Here is a 20,547-nt window from a genome sequence, read left to right as displayed (position 1 = left end):
TATGATGATTTTGAGGACTGAATGAGGTGCTATACATTGAAGCATTTAGCAGAGTGCTGGTAACATGGTAAACATGCCATAAAAGTCAGCTGCTGCTGATTCTACCACTTCTACCACAGCTGCTGCTTTCCTACTACTACTAGTCACTCCTCTAACACAGCAAACATTTTCCTATATTTCTAATTGTTGAATTACTAGTTTTAACTCATAGCAATTTACATCTTTGTTTTTATGATTTTTTAAAATATCCCTTGCTTATTTTATACCAAGTCCTGATTAAACGTTAACCCTTAATTAAAACACTGCTTCAGTTTTTACACGTGTCTCTCAGGAAGTGGTAAAGAGGAAACTACATATTCTGTATAGAAAGATTGTGTAGTATGTCTTTAGAGTCCTTACCTCTGGTTCGTAGCTCTGGGCGTGCTGCTGAATAGCATCTCAGAATAACTTTTATGAAGAAATAGTACCTTGGGATACAGGACAGGGCATGGCATCTTCATTGCTTCTAAGTAATGGAGGAAGCAGGGCAGGCAAGCCAAAGCCTAGGACCACGCTGTGTTCTGGGTGGAGGTTGCGATTGGAGTTCTAACTCCTGAAACCTGCGATTTATTATTATTTTTCTCTCACATGCTATATAGTCACCTTGGAAAAGAAAGTCCCAGGGCATCATAGAAGAGGCTGCTTGCTTCTGTATTAGTCTAGGTTTAGATGTTCTTGGGAGAATTAAAAACTCTTCTCAAGTTTGTAAAATATGGTAAGATTATGACAGGCCTACCTCATGCAATTGCAAACTAACATATATAAAGACACTAATTAGAATTAAACAGACATCCAGAGTATTGGGCAAGGAGTGTGTAGCATTTGTAGGTGAGGAGCCCGTTGTAAGCAAGGCTCTTTCCTAGGGCTGTGAGACTATTTTTGCCTCCGCAATGACTTGAGTGTTTCCAAGAGAGATGACGAGAGGAAGGTAGAGAACAAAGAGCACTCAGGCACATCAGTGAGCCATTGTGCTTCCCTAGAAACTGCAGTGGCTCCGTGGATGATGTTCTGCCCTGTTCTGTGGATCTGTGTAAGAATCCCATTACTTTCCAAAAACGGTCGCAGGAAACGTGCCTTAGACTGCTGCGGGTGTACCCCTAGGGCTTGTGTATTTGAAGGGCACTGAACTGACTTTTGCCTTTCTTGCGCTACAGTGAGCGCTTAATTATTTTCAGGTCTGCTACTGAGTAGCTGTCTGACCCCAGGCAAGTCACTTGGCCTGTTCGGGCCTCAGCTTTCTCATCTGATGAATAAGGAATGAGATTGGATATTTTATTATGTTCTTTTAAAAACAGCATCCTAAGTTTCTTTCTTTGTATGCATGAGAGAAGGAGGTAAGGTAGAATGGTAATAGACCGTTACACTTGGAAAAGTTGCACAATTAGCTGTTTCATTACCTATTAATAGACCTTAAGCATTTTCCCAAGTAAATGGAGAATTAGTTGGACCACAGAGGTGGCTAATGTTTAAAAAAAATATTGGTTATCACTATATTTACATGATCTCAAAGTGTCTTCTCACAAGACCGTATTAATTACTAAAGAGGGAAAATAGAAGCACCTAAAAGTGATCAAAGTTAACATCACCAGTAATGGGACAACCAGATATCATGCACCTCCTAATGTGATGCTCTGAGAAGGATGTAACATCACTTTTGTGGTATTCCTGCCCTCCAGGGTGCACAATTTGAATCGAATCATGAGGAAATATCAGAGAAACCCAAACTCAATGACATTCTACAAAATAATTGGCCTATGCTCTTCAAAAATGTCAATGTCATGAAAGACTGCAGAATTGTTTCAAATTGAAGAGAAGACCAAAGAAACATGACAGCCACATGCAACATGTGATCCTAGGTTGAATCCTGGACAAGAAATTTTTTTTTTTTTTTTTTTGCTATAAAGGACACACAGGGAACAATTAACACATCTTGAATAAGTTTCTAGATTAAATAATTTTTGTTTTTGATAATTGTACTGTGATTATAAGAGAAGAAAATGCCTTTGTTTTTAGGAAGGACACACTGAAATATTTAGAGATAAAGGGCATTGTCTGCAACATATTCTAAAATAGTTCAGGAAAATACAGAGATGATAAACATGGTAAAATATTAACACTTGAGGAGTTTGAGTGAAAAAAATATAAGAATTCTTTGTACTATTCTTGCTACATTTAAGTCTGAATTATTTCGGAAGTAAAAGTTTTAAAATTTCGAGATGATCCGTTTACCTTAGGACTAACAGAATTGGGAGAAAATGGCAGCATTCTCCTCTTTCACCTGTTCCAGGAGCAGGGGCAGCTTGGTGCACTGATTTTAGGGTGTGTAGAGTACGGAGTAGGATGTATTTGAACCATCTCTTCCTTACCTGTTACCTCACTGTGTTTACTTACTCATTCCTTCATTGTTTTATTCAACAGTTATTTATTCAACACTTACTATGTGCCGGGTCCTGTTCTGGATGCTAAATATAACAGTGAATAAGATGGATAGGAACAAACATAAAACAAATAACTTCATAAATAATCACAAATTTTGATAAGTCTTGTGAAGCAGAAGCAAAGTGAAAGTGTACAACAAGAGGGCCTATTTAACCTGTAGGGTCAGGGAAGGACATTTTGAAGAAGTGGCGTCTAGACAAAACTTAAAGGATCTATGTGGATTGGCAGGGTGTGGGTTAGTGGTGGTAGGGAAACATCACAGTGAAGAAGCAGCTTGTGTGAAGGACATTTAACAGGAAATAACTTCACACGTTTAAGGAATTAGAAGGGGATCGAAATATTTAAAGCATACTGAGTGGATTCTAATATATACATTGGGAATGTACTGAAGCTTTATATAAGCAGAAATGATATGAACTGATTTACACTGTTTTGAAAGATCACTGCCTACTCTGTGAGAGTGGCTTGAAGGGAGGCATGGACCAAAGAGATGAGTGAGGAAACTACTGTAGATGTCCAAGGGAGGGATGATGGAGGTTTGGACAAAAGCTGAATAGAGACAGTGGAGCAGGACAGTGGGCAAATTTTGGTATAATCTGGAAGTCGAATTGATTGGATAAAGGAATTGAGGTAGAAGTGGTACATGTATGATACACATTTGCCTTGGATGATTGGCAAACAGTGAAACCATTGGACTGATCAAGAAACAAAAGAGACATAACATGTATAGAGGAGGAGATAATACATTCAGTTGTGCACAGACTTTCAGTGCCTGTGCACACTCGGGTTCAGTAGGCATTTGACATTAAGAAGAGTGGTTGGGGTTGAAGATAGAGTTTTATGAATTGCTCACACTTCGTTACATAGTTTACATAAAATATAGCATTATTTTTATACAGTTTTAATGATTTCTTCTGGTATATTGCTCCCTGAAGCCTTAGGAACCAGGCTCCTGAGCTTCCCATTCTCAAACTGCACTTTGCACAGTGCCTTTCAAGAAACACGTGTTCAGAAAGGGCTAAATGAGTGAAGTCAGAGCCTAAGGTCTGTGGGAGACATAGCAGGTATTAAAGCACTATGTGTAGTTGTTATTTGAAAAAGCATGGAGAGATAGGTGGGCTTGAAAACAAAATATAGAACAGCATGATCCTTTTGAGGTGGTGACAAATATTATAGCAATTCTTCAAAAATTGACAAAGGCTTCCTGGGTCTTTGGGACCATGCGAATGACCTTGCAGGAAAAAGTAAAAGCCAGAGCCAGGGCCCAGGCTGCTTTTCCCTACTGTGGTCTTGTTCCTTTCACGCAGGTAGTCCCATTATTCTATTAGCCATCTGACAAGGTGCTTAAGCTTCATTTTAGCCAGTGTTTTAGAAACTTGGAGAATTTGTATTGTTCATATTTATTTAACTCACTGTAACATTATATAACTTGCTTATTCCTGATAATTCTTGAAACATCTGATAATGCCTTAACCATTATTTATTAGTTTTATCACAGTGTAATAGTGGATAATATTTATTATCTCCTTCATACACACTCCTCAAACATCCACTTATTTTTTACCTTCTTGCCCTTGTAATTCAACATATCTATATTCATCTACTCTAATTCTGATCTCCTAATTTTATCCTCAGTCTTTTGTCATCTTTTTCCTTGGTCATTTGGCATTTGGGTTTGATTTAATCTAACTTTATCCTGGTAATTTAAATATCTGTTTTAATCTCACTGTAATAGCTTCCTATAACTGCCTTAAAAATTACCATAAATGAAGGGGATTAAAACAACAGAAATTTACTCTTATGTTCTAGAGGCCAGAAGTCTGAAATCAAAGTGTTGGCAGGGTTGGCTCCTACTGGAGGCTTTGAGGGGGAATCCATTCCATGCCTCTCTTCTAGTTTCTGGATGGCTGCTGGCAATTTTTGCTGTCCCTTGGCTTACAGACACACCATTCCAATCTCTGCCTTGTCTTCATATAACTTCCTCCTCTGTGTGTCATCTCCCTTTCTCTTCTTTTATAAAAACACTTATTTCATTTAGAGCTCATCATAATACAGGATGATTTCATCTTGAGGTCCTTAACTTACATCAGCAAAGACCCATTTTCCAGATAAGATCACATTCACAGGTTCTAGGCAGACATGTCTTTGGGGAGGTGAGGCACCATTCAACTCACTATAATCTCATCATACTAATTTTAAATTTTTCTCCAAATTTTTCCATCCTTATTTTTTTCTTATTGGAGTTATAAGAGGACTTTGCATTATTAGGGCAGATGGGTAGTCAACGGATGGGGAGTTACAGTGAAGTGTTTTCAATGGCTTGTAACTTTCCTGCAGTGAAACGCACTGTCTTCCTGAGAGAGAGCACTTCTAGCCAATGAAAGTTTCCCAAAAAGGTCTACATGACCGATTGTTTGAAACACTATATAAAATACTTGATATAGAATAAGAACCTAGTAATTCTGTCTGATATTCAATAATTTAATGATTAAAAAGAACACTATATTTTTCAAACCCCTTTCACTTATATTAATGTCTCCAACTGGATGTTTCATGAATCACCAGTCCTGTGAGAAACATCATGAAAGGTTTCGTTTGTTAAACAGATGTACCAGAAGTGCTGCTTGTATGATATAGGAAAGTGATGAGTTTCCCAAGTTTATTTCATCCTGCAACACTGTCTCATAATGTGTAATGTTTGTATTATGAGCCATGAGAGAGTTAGTGTATGTGATGTACTTAGAACAATGTCTGGCACATGGGAAGTGCTCTGTGCATGCTTTTCTATGGGCTAAGGTGGTTCTAACATATTGCTGTCATTTTTATACTCTTTTTCTCAGGATGTCTATCATGTCCACAGAACTTACTGTTCTTGGGCAACTAATCAACTACAGCTGAACATGTTCATTATTAGGTCATTCTGGCCTTCCCTTTTTTACTTACTTGCTTCAGGAGCTTTAGTAGCTACTGTAAGCAATTTTTATCCTGAACCTGATAGCTTTAAGAATTAGTAGCCAGTACCCAGGGTCCCTTCAGAAATCTATAGCTTGCAGATCGAAATTCTACAGATTCAAGTAACCTCACTCAAAGCTGTCCTTTTGGGCTTCCCTGGTGGCGCAGTGGTTGAGAGTCCGCCTGCCGATGCAGGGGACACAGGTTCATGCCCCGGTCCAGGAGGATCCCACATGCCATGGAGCGGCTGGGCCCGTGAGCCATGGCCACTGGGCCTGCGCGTCCGGAGCCTGTGCTCCGCGACGGGAGAGGCCACAACAGTGAGAGGCCCGCATACCGCAAAAAAAAAAAAAAAAAGCTGTCCTTTTTCATGTTTCAAAACTCAAAAAGCAGTCCTTATGTTTTAATATGTCTCATTTTGTATATTGTTCTTTCTATAAACCTTATTTTCTAAATTAAAAACTGGTCTCAATCTGTGTAATGTTCCCTAATTGACTATAGTGTCCTCATGTGGCAGCCCTGATCCAAGGCTTTGGTTTTTCTAGTCTCTCTTCCCTGTAAAACAAACATAAATTGAAAGGAATTCCTTTTTTTCTTGCTAAAATTTGGATCAGTCTCCTAGCTTTGAGGAACAATGCTGAGAGCTCTTTTTTTCCTCATATATACCACTGATATGCAGCTTCCCCTACTGAATTCCAGATCTGGATAAGGGAGCCGGTCCGACTTGGCCAGGGTTTCCCTTCATTCACTGCTTTATGCATTCAACATTTTTGAGCATCTACTTGGACTTAACACTCTACTGCACATATCCCTTGGGTGTTACATACAGTTTGCTTAACAGCTGAACAATAGACAGGAATGCAGGGGGACTCTGGTATTGAGGCACTTCAGACTTAGCAGCAGTGTCAACCCTGGTAGAGTCTTTCTTAGCAAGTGTTTTTTTGTGACATTCCTGAGAGGTCATCCTCAGGCTTTACTTGATACTCAGGTGACTATGTCTACGGCCACACAAATCACCCAACTTATTTATTTTATAAATTTATTTACTTATTTATTTTTGGCTGTGCATGAGCTTTCTCTAGTTGCAGCGAGCAGGGGCCACTCTTCATTGCAGTGCAAGGGCTTCTCTTGCTGCGGAGCATGGGCTCTAGGCGCGTGGGCTTCAGTAGTTGTGGCTCACAGGCTCTAGAGCACAGGCTCAGTAGTTGTGGTGGACGAGCTTAGTTGCTCTGCGGCATGTGGGATCTTCCAGGACCAGGGCTCGAACCCGTGTCCCCTGCACTGGCAGGTGGATTCTTTTCTTTTTTTTTTAAATAAATTTATTTTTGGCTATGCTGGATCCTCGTTGCTGTGTGCGGGCCTCTCATTGTCACGGCCTCTCCTGCTGCAGAGCATGGGCTCCAGGCACGCAGGCCCCAGCAGTTGTGGCACATGGGCTCAGTACCTGTGGCCCGCGGGCTCCAGAGCTCAGGCCCAGCAGCCGTGGTGCACGGGCCTAGTGGCTCTGCAGCATGTGGGATCCTCCCGGGCCAGGGCTCAAACCCGTGTCCCCTGCATTGGCAGGCAGACTCCCAACCACTGCACCACCAGGGAAGCCCCTGGCAGGCGGATTCTTAACCACTGCACCACCAGGGAAGCCCCCTAATTTATTTTTTGAACAGAATTTTTTTTAATGCTTATATTGATCCAGAAACTTGACTTATTGGAGCTATTTACCATCATTAGCTCATCTCTTCAGAATTACTCAAAGTTAAATATACTACATACACACTCTACCATGATTGCTCCATTGTCATACATGTGGTCGCCAAATCTGTCACCATCCTGGCCACTCTGCTATGAATACACTCAAATTTGTCAGAATTGAGCATAAACACTTCAAGATTATCTGACTTGCTCGTTCAGATCTTTTCCTATTCAAAGCTCAGTCTTTCTACTCAAAGCTCCATCTTCCCCTGTTAATTTTCCCTCTTTTTCTTTATCCTTCTTCCTCATAGGGCAGTTCTCCAAGAACTTCTCTCCTCATCTCATCTTTAGTTATTACATTCCCACCAATAACCCCACAGGTCCCCACATTCATTCATTCAACAGACCTTTATTGAGAGCCTACTGCAGGGTTGGCACTGTTTAAATTGCTGGGGATACGCAGCAGTGGAAAAAAAAAAGTCTCTGCCTTTGTGGAACTCACATGGTAATGGGGAAGGCAAATAATAGATAAAAAATAAATTATATAGTATATTAGAAGTTGGTGAGTGCTCTAGAAAAGATAATCTAACAACGTAATGCTACTCAGGAGTGCTGGGGATGGTTTATGATTTTAACTGGGGTGGTCAGATGATGAGGAACAAAAGTAGAGATTCATTTTTCCTCCTTTTGGTAGTTAATAGAGAGCCGGCTCAGCAGTTTTCAGTTCTCAACAGTAGAACAGGCTAATACCAGCCACTGGCTTCCAAAGCTCCCCTTTCTAACAAGGTCATTTGTATGACCAGTGTCTTAGTCTGTTTGGGCTACTATAACAAAACACCATAGACCACGTGTCTTATAAACCACAGAAATTTATGGCTCACAGTTCTGGAGGCTGGGAAGTCCAAGGTCAAGGTTCTGGCAGATTTGGTACTGGTAAGAGCCTGCTTTCTGGTTTATAGAAGGCACCTGTGTCCTCACATGGTGGAAAGGGGTGAGGAAGCTCTGCAGGATTGCCTTTTTAGGAGCACTAATCCCATTCATGCAGGCTTCATTCTCAGGACCTAAGCACATCCCAAAAGCCAAACTTCCTAATACCATGGCATGAGGCATTAGATTTCAACATATGAATTTTGGTGTCTGGAGGGGGACAGAAATATCTGGTCCATAGCAAACAGGGAGTTTCTGCTATCATAAACTCACATAAATACCCCATCCATCTGAAGAGCAGGCTACTGGAACTTTGACCATGGTGTGTACAGACCATCCACGCCCAATCTAAGCAGTAGGACAGTGGGAATTTAGGGGATTGAGTACCCTCTACCTACTTCTTTGCTTGTAGAAAACCCTGCTTTCTCTCTGCACCACATGGCACAAGTGGTATGCGTCCATGACTCTTTTATGGGGCATCAGGGTAGGCCTCGTTGTGAAGGCAACACTTGAGTAAAGATTCAAGGAAGTGCGAGCAGAACAGCCAGGGCAAAGTAAGGAGCATGTATGACATGTGCAATGTGGCCAGAGCAGCAGAGATGGAGTCAGAGGGGCAAGGGAGGCCAGCCTCTGTGAGGCTTTATAGGACTTTAGCTATTGTTCCGGAAGACTTGGGAAGCCATTGGAACGATTTAAACAAAGGAGAGACATGGTCTGACTTGGATTGTTCTAGAGTCTGTGTAAAAACAGGAAGACCAGTTAGGGGGCTCATGCAGCAATCCAGGTGAGAGATGATAGCAGCCTGGACCAACATGTAGCCAGATGGGTCACCTTTATAATATATAACCGAACAGGACATTCTGACACATCAGATGTGAGACAGAATAGCAAGAGAAGACTCAAGACTGTGACTGTAAGGCTTTTGGCCTGAGCAACCGGAAGACTGGAGATTTTTGTAGGGAAAGGCTCAAATGGAGCCTAAAGTCTAGTCATAGCACTTTCTATCCAAGATGAATAATTCCCATATCTCTGTATCATCTCTGTGTCTGTCTCTTTACTAATTTGTAAGCTCCTTTAGAGTCGATGCTCTGTCTTATCTGTTAAATCTCCAATAGCACCTTAGCACAGTCCCTGGCACATTAGTAGTTATTTAATAGATGTCTGCCAATTATTGTTAAAGAGTAAGGATTTAGGATCAGGTTCACATCTTGATAAACTAGATGCTTATAAATAATCCGAAATCCCTTGAAATGTCAAATGATCTAATTTTCCATAACAATAAAGACTTATACTCATATTTTTGCTTGTTAATGGCTTTACGTATTTAGACTGTGCAGTGTTGAATATAAAGCAGCTGTTTCTTTTCACAATAATTCTAAGTTTTCCTTGTCATATCTTTGAATTTTAGGTTAAAAGAGATTTGTCCATTTACCAGATGTCAGCATTCAATTAAATGAAACCAATCTGAATCATTCCTCCTTTTTCAGTGACAATATATAAAATATACAATAAACACTATATTTGAGGGAGATGGGGAGCACATATTTGATACTATGTCTATGAATGTTTCTGGGAGTCTTAAGAAGAAGACATGGCTACGTTCTAAACTAAAACCAGGTTAAGGGTCACAAATTTAAACATTCATTAAATTCTCAGCATGTTCTCTGCTGTTAGGCCATCTATAGACAGTCTTGGTAAAAGGAACCTCCTGGATCCCTCAAAGTATCCCACATAGGAACACAGTCCTTCAGGAAAATCTCTAGGCCACTGCTGGGCCGCAAACTCACAGGGATAGCTGTATTGATGATGGTATCATTGGTACAATTGCCTGATATTTTTACTTTTTTTTTTTTTAACATAAATGAGTGTAAACACATGTGGTTGTTACATCTTAAGGCTGAGCATTAGGTAATGTCTATCCCAGAGAATAATTAGCAAATGCTTAGTATCATGCTCACTTATACATATAATGGATAATTAAGTGGTAGTTCAAAAATACTTTGAAAAATACTTTGATTTGGGGTGCAGTGGTTGAGAGTCCACCTGCCGATGCAGGGGACACGGGTTCGTGCCCCGGTCCAGGAAGATCCCACATGCCGCGGAGCAGCTGGGCCCGTGAGCCATGGCCGCTGAGCCTGCGCATCCGGAGCCTGTGCTCCGCAACAGGAGAGGCCACAGCAGTGAGAGGCCCGCGTACAGCAAAAAAAAAAAAAAAAAAAAAAAACTTTGATTTGGTAACCAGTACCCTAAGGACTAGTGTTGATTGAGCTTGGTCTCTGCTGTGTACAAATTTCAAATGTTATTGAAACTTGAGTGGACTTTCATTTGCTTGTGAACATGAATAGCCTAATCAAAGCAGAGCATAATACTTTAAAGCAATGCTCAGTTAACCTTAACAAAAGTATAGGTATCAGATACCAATTCACTAGTACTTTATTATTCTGTGAACATTGTGTTCCTCTTTTAATTGACATGCTTCTGTGGCTCTGTCCTCTCAGTCAAGTCTCAGAACTGGATAATATTCACTTATGATGTGCCAATCAGTTTATTATGGCTATGCTAATAGCTTCTGTTTCAATTAGAGAATCTTAGTACTTCAAGTTTCATTTAACTTGGAAAAGTTAATATTTGACTTAATATTTGAGTTAATATTTTAATAACTCCTAATGAGACCTTTTAAGTCACTAAACTATGAGCCACTTATTTGCTAATATTCCATGAACATTAACCCATTTGAGTGCCAGATATCATGTGAAAATAACCAGAGACCCCTACCTAAGTGTGATGGTCTCTCTGAGCAAGGTTCTCCTTCGTCTGTGCTAATAAGGAATTGAAAGTATTTGAGGAAGGATGAAAGTTAGGCCCCTTAACTAAAGAATGCAGTTTGCAAATGATTACTTCAATGAAAAAGGTCTCAACGTAGATTTACTATTATCTCAGTGGATACAGGTATGAATAAAAGTTCTTTCTCTCAAGAAGCTTCCCAGAATAATGTAATGTACTAACAGCAGGCTTCCTATAATAGTAGGTGGTGAAGTGAATATTATGCCAGGAAGTGAAAGGGATAGGAAATAATAATCCCTCAACATTCCCATCTGAATGTCACTGTTACTCAGCTGTTTCTATTCCATTCCAGGATCTGCACGTACCAGTAATTCTTATATTAGTGTCATCTTGGTATAGTTGGAGGAGTATGATGAAGAAAACATGTATCTGTACGTGTGTGTAGAAATAGGTGGATGTATTCTCAGTATCGACAGAAATATGTTTTGCAGGTTAAACCATTCTGCAAAATATTTTTATCAAATACCTTATTCTGACATTGCTTACATCTAGATTTAAATCCATACTTTCCTAAGGAAACACATTATTTTATACTCGTCTACATAGGTGCCAGACATTCAAATGCTGTTTTGACAGCTTATGAGAATCAAGGACCCAAACACATTGAAAATTTATGTATAGAAAGAGCGACAACAGTAAGTCATGCTACAATGTGTAGAAAAGTAGAAAGCATCTTACCAAGCCTTAAAGTGTTTGGCTGAGAGCTACATACTGGGTGACAGGAGCAAAAGGTTAATCAATTTCTCCTGAGAAGGTTCCTCAGGTGTACAGTATGGTTAATGCCATGAGACATTCAGAAAAATTATAGTTATTGTAGGAATATCATTGATAGATTATGGCTCTCAGGGATCCTGGGGAATAAAACCTGAACATATTTCACGTTCTTCCCTTTATGTTGTGCTGGCTTTTGTTGGAAGTCTTTGAGCAGTTAAGTGAGCAAAAGATGAGCTCAACAAACAGGAGGAGGAGAAATAAGGAGCTTGCAGAATTAAATACCCTGCCGAGATAACTCATCCATTTAGCAGCTTCAGTTGCTTAGCCTTGGGCCTGATTCTGTGGGGATGCAGAAGCAACATAAGAGCCAGTCCCTACTCTCCAGAATCAACGATTCATTGAGATACAACACAGGAGCACATGCAGTAATTAAACAGCAGGGCAGGGGAGCGCCATGATGTAAGTGCCTAACAGACAGCTACAGAGGACAGAAAAGGGGACGAGTGTTATCTGGATTGGTCAGGGAAGGGCCTGAGCTGAGCTTCAGAGACAAGGAGGTTAAAGTTCACAGAAGCAAGGCGAAGGAGCAGCATCCCAGGATGAGGGTGGGAATGGTGTTTGGGGGGTGGGGGGCAGTTAGGAAGCTGGGATGAAAAGAATTTGTGTGGGTAAATGATGGAAGATTTGGTGAGAAAGGCAGGATATAGCCAGACTGCGAATTGCTATGGAATTGAAGTCAAGAGTTAGGATTTTATAATTTAGGAAAAGGAATGATGAGTCTGTTTATGGTGAGTAGCTGAGAGGGGGTATTTAGAATAGAATGGAAAGAAAGCTGAAAGTAAGAAGACCAATTAGGAGGCAGTTGTCTTAGTTTAGAAATGGCCTAAGTCCCTGAGTTGGGATGGTAGAGCTGAGAATTTAGTGAAGGAACAACTTTATATCTCAGAGGAAGAGGAGAGTGAACAGAAAGAGCTAAAGAGGTATACTGACCTTGCAAAGATGGTTGGCAAAGAGAACATGGGAGTAGTTGGAAAAATAACACAATTGTGGGAGGTTGAGCTAGGTTACAGGGAGGAAGATGATGAGTTTGGTTTCAGACAAGTTAAATCAGAGATCATGACTGTACCTCATGGCAGGGTGATGAAAATGTGTGAAATCACAGACTGGAATTCAGGGGAGGAGCCCCAAGCCATATCCAAGAATCTGTTCCATTCACTGAGGAAAAATTAGAGTGAAGCCAGCAGAGGAGCGAAGCCCTGACCACGGTGGGAAGAGCTACCATTTAGTACAGATGATAATGTTTAGATAAGATTTAAGATGGTTCAAATTATAGGTACTTGACATGAATGCAAATGTTTGCAGGGCTTTTAGGGTTAGAAGAGAGGGGTAGGGGTAGCACAGCGATGTTATATATTTGAAACAGATTCAAGTCCTCTGGTTAGGCATTATCCATATTCAGGAATGTTAGATATTTTAAGATGAGAGAAAGGTAGATAGATTAGATAACCTATTTTTGAGGTTTAAATAGCATTTAATTGTGTTTTCATTGATTTCTTATTTCTTCCTTCTAGAGTGAACTTATCTTGTTATATTTCAGACTCTTGAATTACCTTCATTAGAAATTTTGGGGAAATACTGTCTGCTCTTATTACTCCATGGATAAATAGTCCCAGAGAGAGAACCGGGGATGGACACTTAGAAAGTAGTTTGGGGAGAAAATGCCCCTCATTACAAAGAAGTAATGGAGAGAATGAGGAGTTCTCATTTAAGTTCTGACAAACGTGGGGTAGGAATCTTGGCACTAGATTTTCTGCCAAAAGTAGCGTTAGGGTGCCATTTTCCTCCTTAAATTAAAGATGACATCCTCTCCTCTAACAGTGGGTATAATATGATCTCGAGGAAAACAAAACAAACCAGTTACACTGCATGGCAATAAGTGAATTGCGCAGATTGTAAAATTAGCTGTAATAGCATGTACTGCTGCCTTTTAAAATAAAAAAGTGTAACTTGGAACATGCAATGGATTAGAAAAGAACCTTGATTATTAACAAGGATATACTTCAGGGCAGGTTAAAAGTAAGTAAGCGAAGCCATTTATGAGAAAAGTGTCATTGAGTGCACCAGTGTATATATGAACCAAAGAACATCTGAACACTTCCTTCCAATTCCTTTCCCCAGTTTATTTGGTTGGAATCTAAGTATCCCGTTAATGAGCTACTGATGTTCTTAGTATCTCTAGGGCCCCTTCTTGACAGGAGTATCTCTGCCATAAAGTTTTCAGTAACCCAGGTTCCTTGAAGCTCATCCTTAAGGTGAGGTCTGCCTTCTCAAGAATCAGAATGGTAGCTTTCACATTCCAGACAGCAGCATAGAACAAAGAATCAAAGAGAAGGGTGAAGGTGTGTGCCAGCTGCCTTCCCAGGAAAGGTACCAGAAGTTGCCTTATGATACTTCTGTATATATCCCAGTAGCAAGGACTTAGTATCCCTTCTGGGCTAATATAGCCCAACGAAATAACCTATTACATGGATTAAGGGAAGAATAAATATTGGGAGAAAGTTTACAACCACACCTTCCTTTTCCATTGCAATGGCACCATGGTATCAGCAGGGAGAGTTTTAAAACTGCCTAAGGTGGTACCTGAAGCAGAGGGGTCGATGCAGAGCAGGGTAGCAGTGAAGAGCCTCGGCTCTGGAGTAACACTTCCTAGGTTTGAATCTAGGTTGTTCTCAAATCTGAAGAAGAAATAGCATGGGTTCCTTCCTCTTTGACTTGTTGTGATAATTAAATGAATATAAAACACCGAGCATGGCATCTAACACTTCCAAACCATTTGATAATTTTAGCTCTGATTATTAAAAAGTGAGAAGTTTTTGAGCATCCAAATGCATAGAAATTTTCTGTACATTACTACAAGTTGGGGATAGATTTACTCTCTTTTCCAGATATAATTCAAAGTGGTTTACATTTTGTTTTTGGAAGTAACCTAGCATGTTCATGCTTGTTTGGAGGGTGAATGTGGTTCCTGACAAATCGTCTGAGTGATTTTCTTGAATTTTCAATGGGCTGTGCATGTTTCATTGACACCACCTATAGGCTCTTACTTCTTGTATCAGTTTTGATGTGAAGCATATTTTACGTTAAGAATTTACAGGATCCCCCTCTCCACTGATGTGACAAAGTGGGAATTGTGCACCACATCAAGAGGAGAAGGCCGTCCTTGGATAGAGTGGGTACGCTGTGTTCACCTATAAAGGGATAGATCGCTCTGAATTGCAGAACTAATGTCAATCAAAATGTAATAATCTGGCTTGTTCTTCATTTAGAAATGGTGATAGGAGACAAGTGGGTGAAAGCAAAGCTTGATATTTCAACTTTGATATGACAGTTTTCTTAAGGTTATAGACAACGAAATAGCTGTGTCGAAATATGTTTTGCCAACACCTAAATGGTCTTTGCTTCTCTCTTTTTCTTTCCCTCTCTAAGCCCCTTCTTTGTTCTGTGGGTTTTCTTTTGTAACTCCTCCAGACTACAGCTTTGTTCCCCCTTCTTCCACTCCTTTCTGGTCAGGTACTGCTTTACTGCTTTTATATGTCTTTTCAACTTGCTTTTGTTTGCAAATAAAATATTTTGACTTCTGTGTATGGCTTCTCATGTAGATACATTTCCTCACAAACAGCCCCTCGAGTCACATTCCCACCATGCACTTTCCTTTTCTCTGTCATCAAGTCATCGTTTGTCTTGACATACCACTCCTCTGGTTTTGTGTGTGTGCTCATGTTATGTATTTCAGCAAGACATTTTCTCTTTCATCAGCTGGAAAGAGTTGAGAGCTGAAAGTATAAAGGGGGAATGAAACACTCCATAAAACTAGTTTTCCTGAGGATCAGAAATTTTAGTTGAGAAGAGCCAGTGTTTCCATTAAGAAAATAAATAGGACCAAAATCCCAACTTTATCTCCAAATATAAGAGTACAATTTGGTCCAAATTGCTTTAAAGGATGACTGTGCCCATCGGTTTGCGCGGGGCATTCTGGTCTCGATTTCTGTCATTAGCCAGAGAATGTAAGGCCTGTTTATGTGACACATAGGGGAGTACATGATGGCTGGATAAAGTATGTTTTCTTACAGATTTTTAAAAATTAACCTGTAAGTCCCAATGGAATAATAAAATTTAGTACCAGAAGGCCCTTACAAGTCATCTAGTATAGACCTTTCATTTTATAGGTGAGGAGAATGTGGCCCAGAAGGGTTAAGAGACCTGTACAAGGTCACACAGTTAAGTTGAGGATGGGTTTTTCCATCACTGGGGTGTTTTTATGTGCACAACTCTAAGAGTAGTGCCCCAGTAACGGGATGGTTTTCAGTAAGAAAACTATTAAAGTGGTTTGTGTCTGAACAGTAAAATAAAATGACCTATTTTTGCTCCCTTTACAGTTCTGAAATCTACAGCATTGCTATTCATTTATCTTATGATGGACACCTGGAGACTAAAAAAAATTTCTGTCATTGCAGAGCCCTGAAAAATAGGCCAGAGATCCCGGTCTCCAAGTGGGCAGGCTCTTCCAGGGTAACAGGTCATAACTGCAGCTGCCTAGGCACTGGGAACTGTTAAAAATATGGATGTGTGGCATTTCCCATGTTTTTTTTCTTATACTTCAGTTTCTCTACCGTTTAAGGTTTATAAAGTCCCACCAATCTCAGGTGAGTGATTCTCAGAATCACTGAACATATAATTGAAAACACTGTATAACCCCAAGGAGCAACAGGTAGAGATGTTAATATAAAATGTGTCATGAAACACTAGAGGCAAACAAATGTACAGCCTGAACAGAATTTTCCTTTCAGGACAGGCAGGTGAGGGCAGGGAGGAAGTTAGCTCCTCTCCTACCATTTAAGAAAAAAAAAAAAAAAAAAACTGAATATAGGAGGCAGATGCCCTGAATCTTCTTTTGATTAAGTATTTCAGTAAAGGTTTTCTATAAGGCAGTATTTGTTTGAAACAAGATAAATGGATGGTGTTTATCTGTTTTTTCTGTGAAACATGATTTAAGCTTCTTCACGAGTGCAATTATATATAAAAGAGTAACTGTCCCTAAATAGTTTTAACTGAAAACAAAGGCTGTTTGGGGGAGGGGGGAGGATAGAAGTGATGACATGGATTCAACAAGAGACTTTCAGAGCACAAAAGTTGGTTGCTTTGAGTCTTAAGTTGAAAAGTTTACAAGATAAAAATGTGAAGCTTTTAACATAGAGGTTCGAGTTAAAAATGGATTACTACGCCATCAGTAGGAAATTTATGCTAGTTATTTGAGATTCTATCTCCTTAGGTAGTAACTTAGATATTAGCCTTTTTTTTTAAACTACAAAAACTAGTCCCTGTTTTGAAGTTCCTATGAAGAATGTGAAAACAGAACAAGTTTTTTAAACTTTGTGAAATGAACTTGACTACACCTGCTTGAATTGAAACAGCAGTTCTGCTGCTTTCAAGCCCCTCTGCCATCATCACTAGTCTGTAACAAAATCACGGCCGCGCATTTTGACAGCATCTATAACATCCATCTGATTAGGTGCTTATGGTTGGTAAACTGCACCTCAATTCTGACGCCCCATCATTTCTTTACAGTGTTAAGTCCAAAGGTGCTGGGCATCGCCATTGCTCGATATGACTTCTGTGCAAGAGATATGCGAGAATTGTCCTTGCTGAAAGGAGATGTGGTGAAGATTTACACGAAGATGAGTGCGAATGGCTGGTGGAGAGGAGAAGTAAATGGCAGGGTGAGCTGTCCCTCTCAGTGTGCTCATCACATGAATGAAGGGGGCTGGGCACCGCTGGCCCCCATTGTGGTGGGGGGAACCCTACACTGTGTGGCAGGCTTCACCCCCCAGAGCTCGGGCTCCACACGATGGTGGTCCTTCCTGAAAATAGGCACTCAAGAAAAACGTGTTGAGTGAATATGATAGCGGCATCAATAAAGTTTACTTGGGCAAGTTTGACGCTTCCTGTTGGGAAAAGGGTTGAGCATATCAGTTCTTTTGAGTCTCTAAGCCTCTTTTTAAGTCTAGAGCGTAAACTTTATGTGGAGTACAAAATATCTATAAGAGCTGATGATCTAAATTGGAAAGAGTGGGGCTAGGACCTCTGTCTTTATATCTTGTTCTACAGCAGAAATAGGAAGCATTAACTAGTAGAGCCCTTTAATTTACATATTTGTGTGCTAGCAGATTAGAACACTGTTTAAGCGTATTGTAGTCCACCCTTTCTGTCACTCACTCTATTGGGCTTTTAGGAGCAGTTGAAACCGATCCTCTTCACCTGCAGTAGGCATAAAACGCCAGATTAATTCGGGGTGTTATGAAAATGAAATGCTCTGTAGAGTCCCTTGTGGTGCCAGATGCAGAGTCACGTTGCTGTGTTGGTTGCTTTTCCTTTTTAGGTGGGCTGGTTTCCATCCACGTATGTGGAAGAAGATGAATAAATTCCAATCCAGCGTTGCACCCCGCACCAGGAATTTCAGAGAAGGGATAAATAGAAGCCTGCACAGCATTATGAATTCACTGAAGTGTTTAAAAAGCTGCCTTTCTGGCTATTCAACATCCTCCCTCTTTTTCCCCTCCTAAGTCTTAATGCTGGGGTTTCTAAAGATGCTGGTACTGACAGATTAATGTCTTGCCTAGAGCTGTGCAAGAAACAGCCTGCCCGCCTGTCATCGTCAGGGACCAGGGCAAAGCCAAAAGCTTTTCTTCCCCCAAAGAGTCCTGCAAACACATTGGTTCATGTTTCTTTTTCCTTCGTCCAGTCAGACGCCATGAATGCCAGACAGCCATTAGTAAATGCTTAACACATACTTACTTTCTTCTCACGTGCCATTCACCAGAGTTTTTGATGGTACAGAGAAGAAGTTTAATTTTGCCTTTCCCAGCATGAAGAAAAATGGGAGTTCTGCCACTGGGGCAGCTTATTGGAAAGATCCAGCATTACTTGTCTTAAACTGCTTCACAAGGTGACTCATTGCCTGGCAAACACTTTTACCCCCTGATGTTACTCATGTTAAAATATAAGAGACAAATGCTCAGGTTTGCTTCATAAGTGATATTATATGGGAGGGGGGTCCATTATTCATTTGGTGTCCTGATGAGATTTGCAAACTTTTTCATAAAAAGAAGACATACAGAAGAGTATCTTCATATTAAATCTTCACAACCTTCATGATTTCATAGGGTTATTTTGGAAATGTAGTACTTCACTTATGAGATAATCTTGGTTGGGTATGTTTTAGGTAGTTACAAATAACCTGAATTAAGGTGGCATTGTTTACAGAAACAGACCAAGGGCTATGATTTATAGTAAGTCATTTTAGAGAAGCAACATCTATTAACATATGCCTTTTTCTCCCGACACCTCCCCCCCAGCCCCGCTCAGAAAAAAGACCTGCAATATATTGCTGATTCCCACATTTTCCTGGAGGATTTACAGTAGCACAAACAACCTTGTCGAGGATTTTTGAAGGAAAGCACAGCAAGGTCCTTTATGCATTTCAGGGACAGAAGGAGGGTCACTAGATTTTTCTGGTCTTATTCACTGTGGGATCCCAGCTCTCACTGAGGCTCTTCCCATCTGAGGCCATTTCTGGGTGTGTATTAACCGGTGGGCAGATCAGTCTGCAGTGCACTTATTTGACCAAGTCTTCACCCTTTATGTGAGGAGTCTAAGTACATTTTTCCTGGGATGTACAGAGTGCCCAGTCAAGACAGTCAAGTTAAGACACTAACTTGGCCCTTTCCTGATGAATTATTTTCTCCATAGCAGAAGTCATGTTCTGACAAGACTCGGAGAGTGTTTGCAGAAAACATTAAAAGCATTAACTTAATAGAGCCAAAGTAGGAACATTTAGTTCTGAAATTTTGGACCATCTCTAAAATGAGGTGGGCGTGGCTGGCCTTCTCCCCAACCCACTTGAGGGCCAGAACTTGATGTTCATTGGACACGTCTCCCTTTAGAGACCCTCATGGGCTAGGACTTCTTAAATAGAATAGATTCAGGACCTTTACCTCAGAATTATGTAAACTGTGATTGTGTTTTAGAAAAGTTATTATTTGCAAAAACCAGTTAAGTTTTTGTATATGTGTAAATGATCATGAAATTGAGTTTTATAAGATGTTCTGTACAGTAAAGTTATACCCTCAAGGTGTATCTTGGAGTGGATTCTTTCCCATAAAGTCTTATCTGCAACACTGTCTGGGGAATGTTCTGTCTGTTACTGTCTGCCAAATGTTATGGAGAGGGCAGCTTCATAAACACTCCTGTGTACAGTATTGTAGCTTGTGCTGTTTCTTTTATTGTTGTTTTAGCCGATAGACTCCCTCTCTTTCTTGTTGCATTTCATGGACCTGGGCGTTTCCCAACAGAGGATATTAGAGTCTCTTTTCATGATGTTGCCAATTACATCTTTGTCTATGTTTAATACTTCATGTTGGAAACTTTAAATGCTGCGAATTTGTGTAGATTTCTAATACCAAAGACAGAAGTAAATGTTTTTCCATACTTTGTCTTGCCTGTATTCAGCCCTGTGTAATATGGTGAATTAGAGTGGTATTTCACTTTGTAATATTTTGTAAATATGTCAATATAATAAATAGTTACTACTTGCATTATATCAATTGAGAGTTGAAGTCTTTCCATAGAACAATTCCATACATAATTCAACATGTGCCAACCTCATCGGAAACACGGGACTAGAAGCCCTAACTTTGATCTGGTTTAGCTCAGGATTGCTGCCTGAACAGTTATGAACAGTGGCCTGTAAGACTTACTCAGTAGTTGCAAATAATATATTGTTGACATGCTTCCCATGTGCCACGCACTGTTCTAAATGCTTTATGTGCTCTAACTTGCAGTAACCCCAGGAGGTATAATCCCATATTATCTCCACTTTTCAGATGAAGA

The 20,547-nt window shown here is 40.2% G+C and overlaps 1 protein-coding gene across 1 annotated transcript in view; it reads left to right on the top strand.

Annotated features, from left to right (window-relative positions):
- Window positions 1-20,221, top strand: part of VAV3 (vav guanine nucleotide exchange factor 3) — a 404,602-nt gene extending 384,381 nt beyond the window's left edge. The window contains exons 26-27 of the mRNA XM_082613120.1: window positions 17,227-17,378; window positions 18,038-20,221. Of these exons, the coding sequence (XP_082469246.1) occupies window positions 17,227-17,378; window positions 18,038-18,079 (194 nt within the window). The 3' untranslated portion in view covers window positions 18,080-20,221. The remainder of the gene's footprint in view (window positions 1-17,226; window positions 17,379-18,037) is intronic.
- Window positions 20,222-20,547: the final 326 nt, after the last annotated feature.

The sequence above is a fragment of the Mesoplodon mirus genome, assembly GCF_964341445.2.
Source record: "Mesoplodon mirus genome assembly, chromosome: 3".
NCBI lineage: Eukaryota > Metazoa > Chordata > Mammalia > Artiodactyla > Ziphiidae > Mesoplodon > Mesoplodon mirus.
The sequence above is the reverse complement of the archived record's forward strand: the minus strand, read 5'-3'. Positions and strand labels throughout refer to the sequence as shown.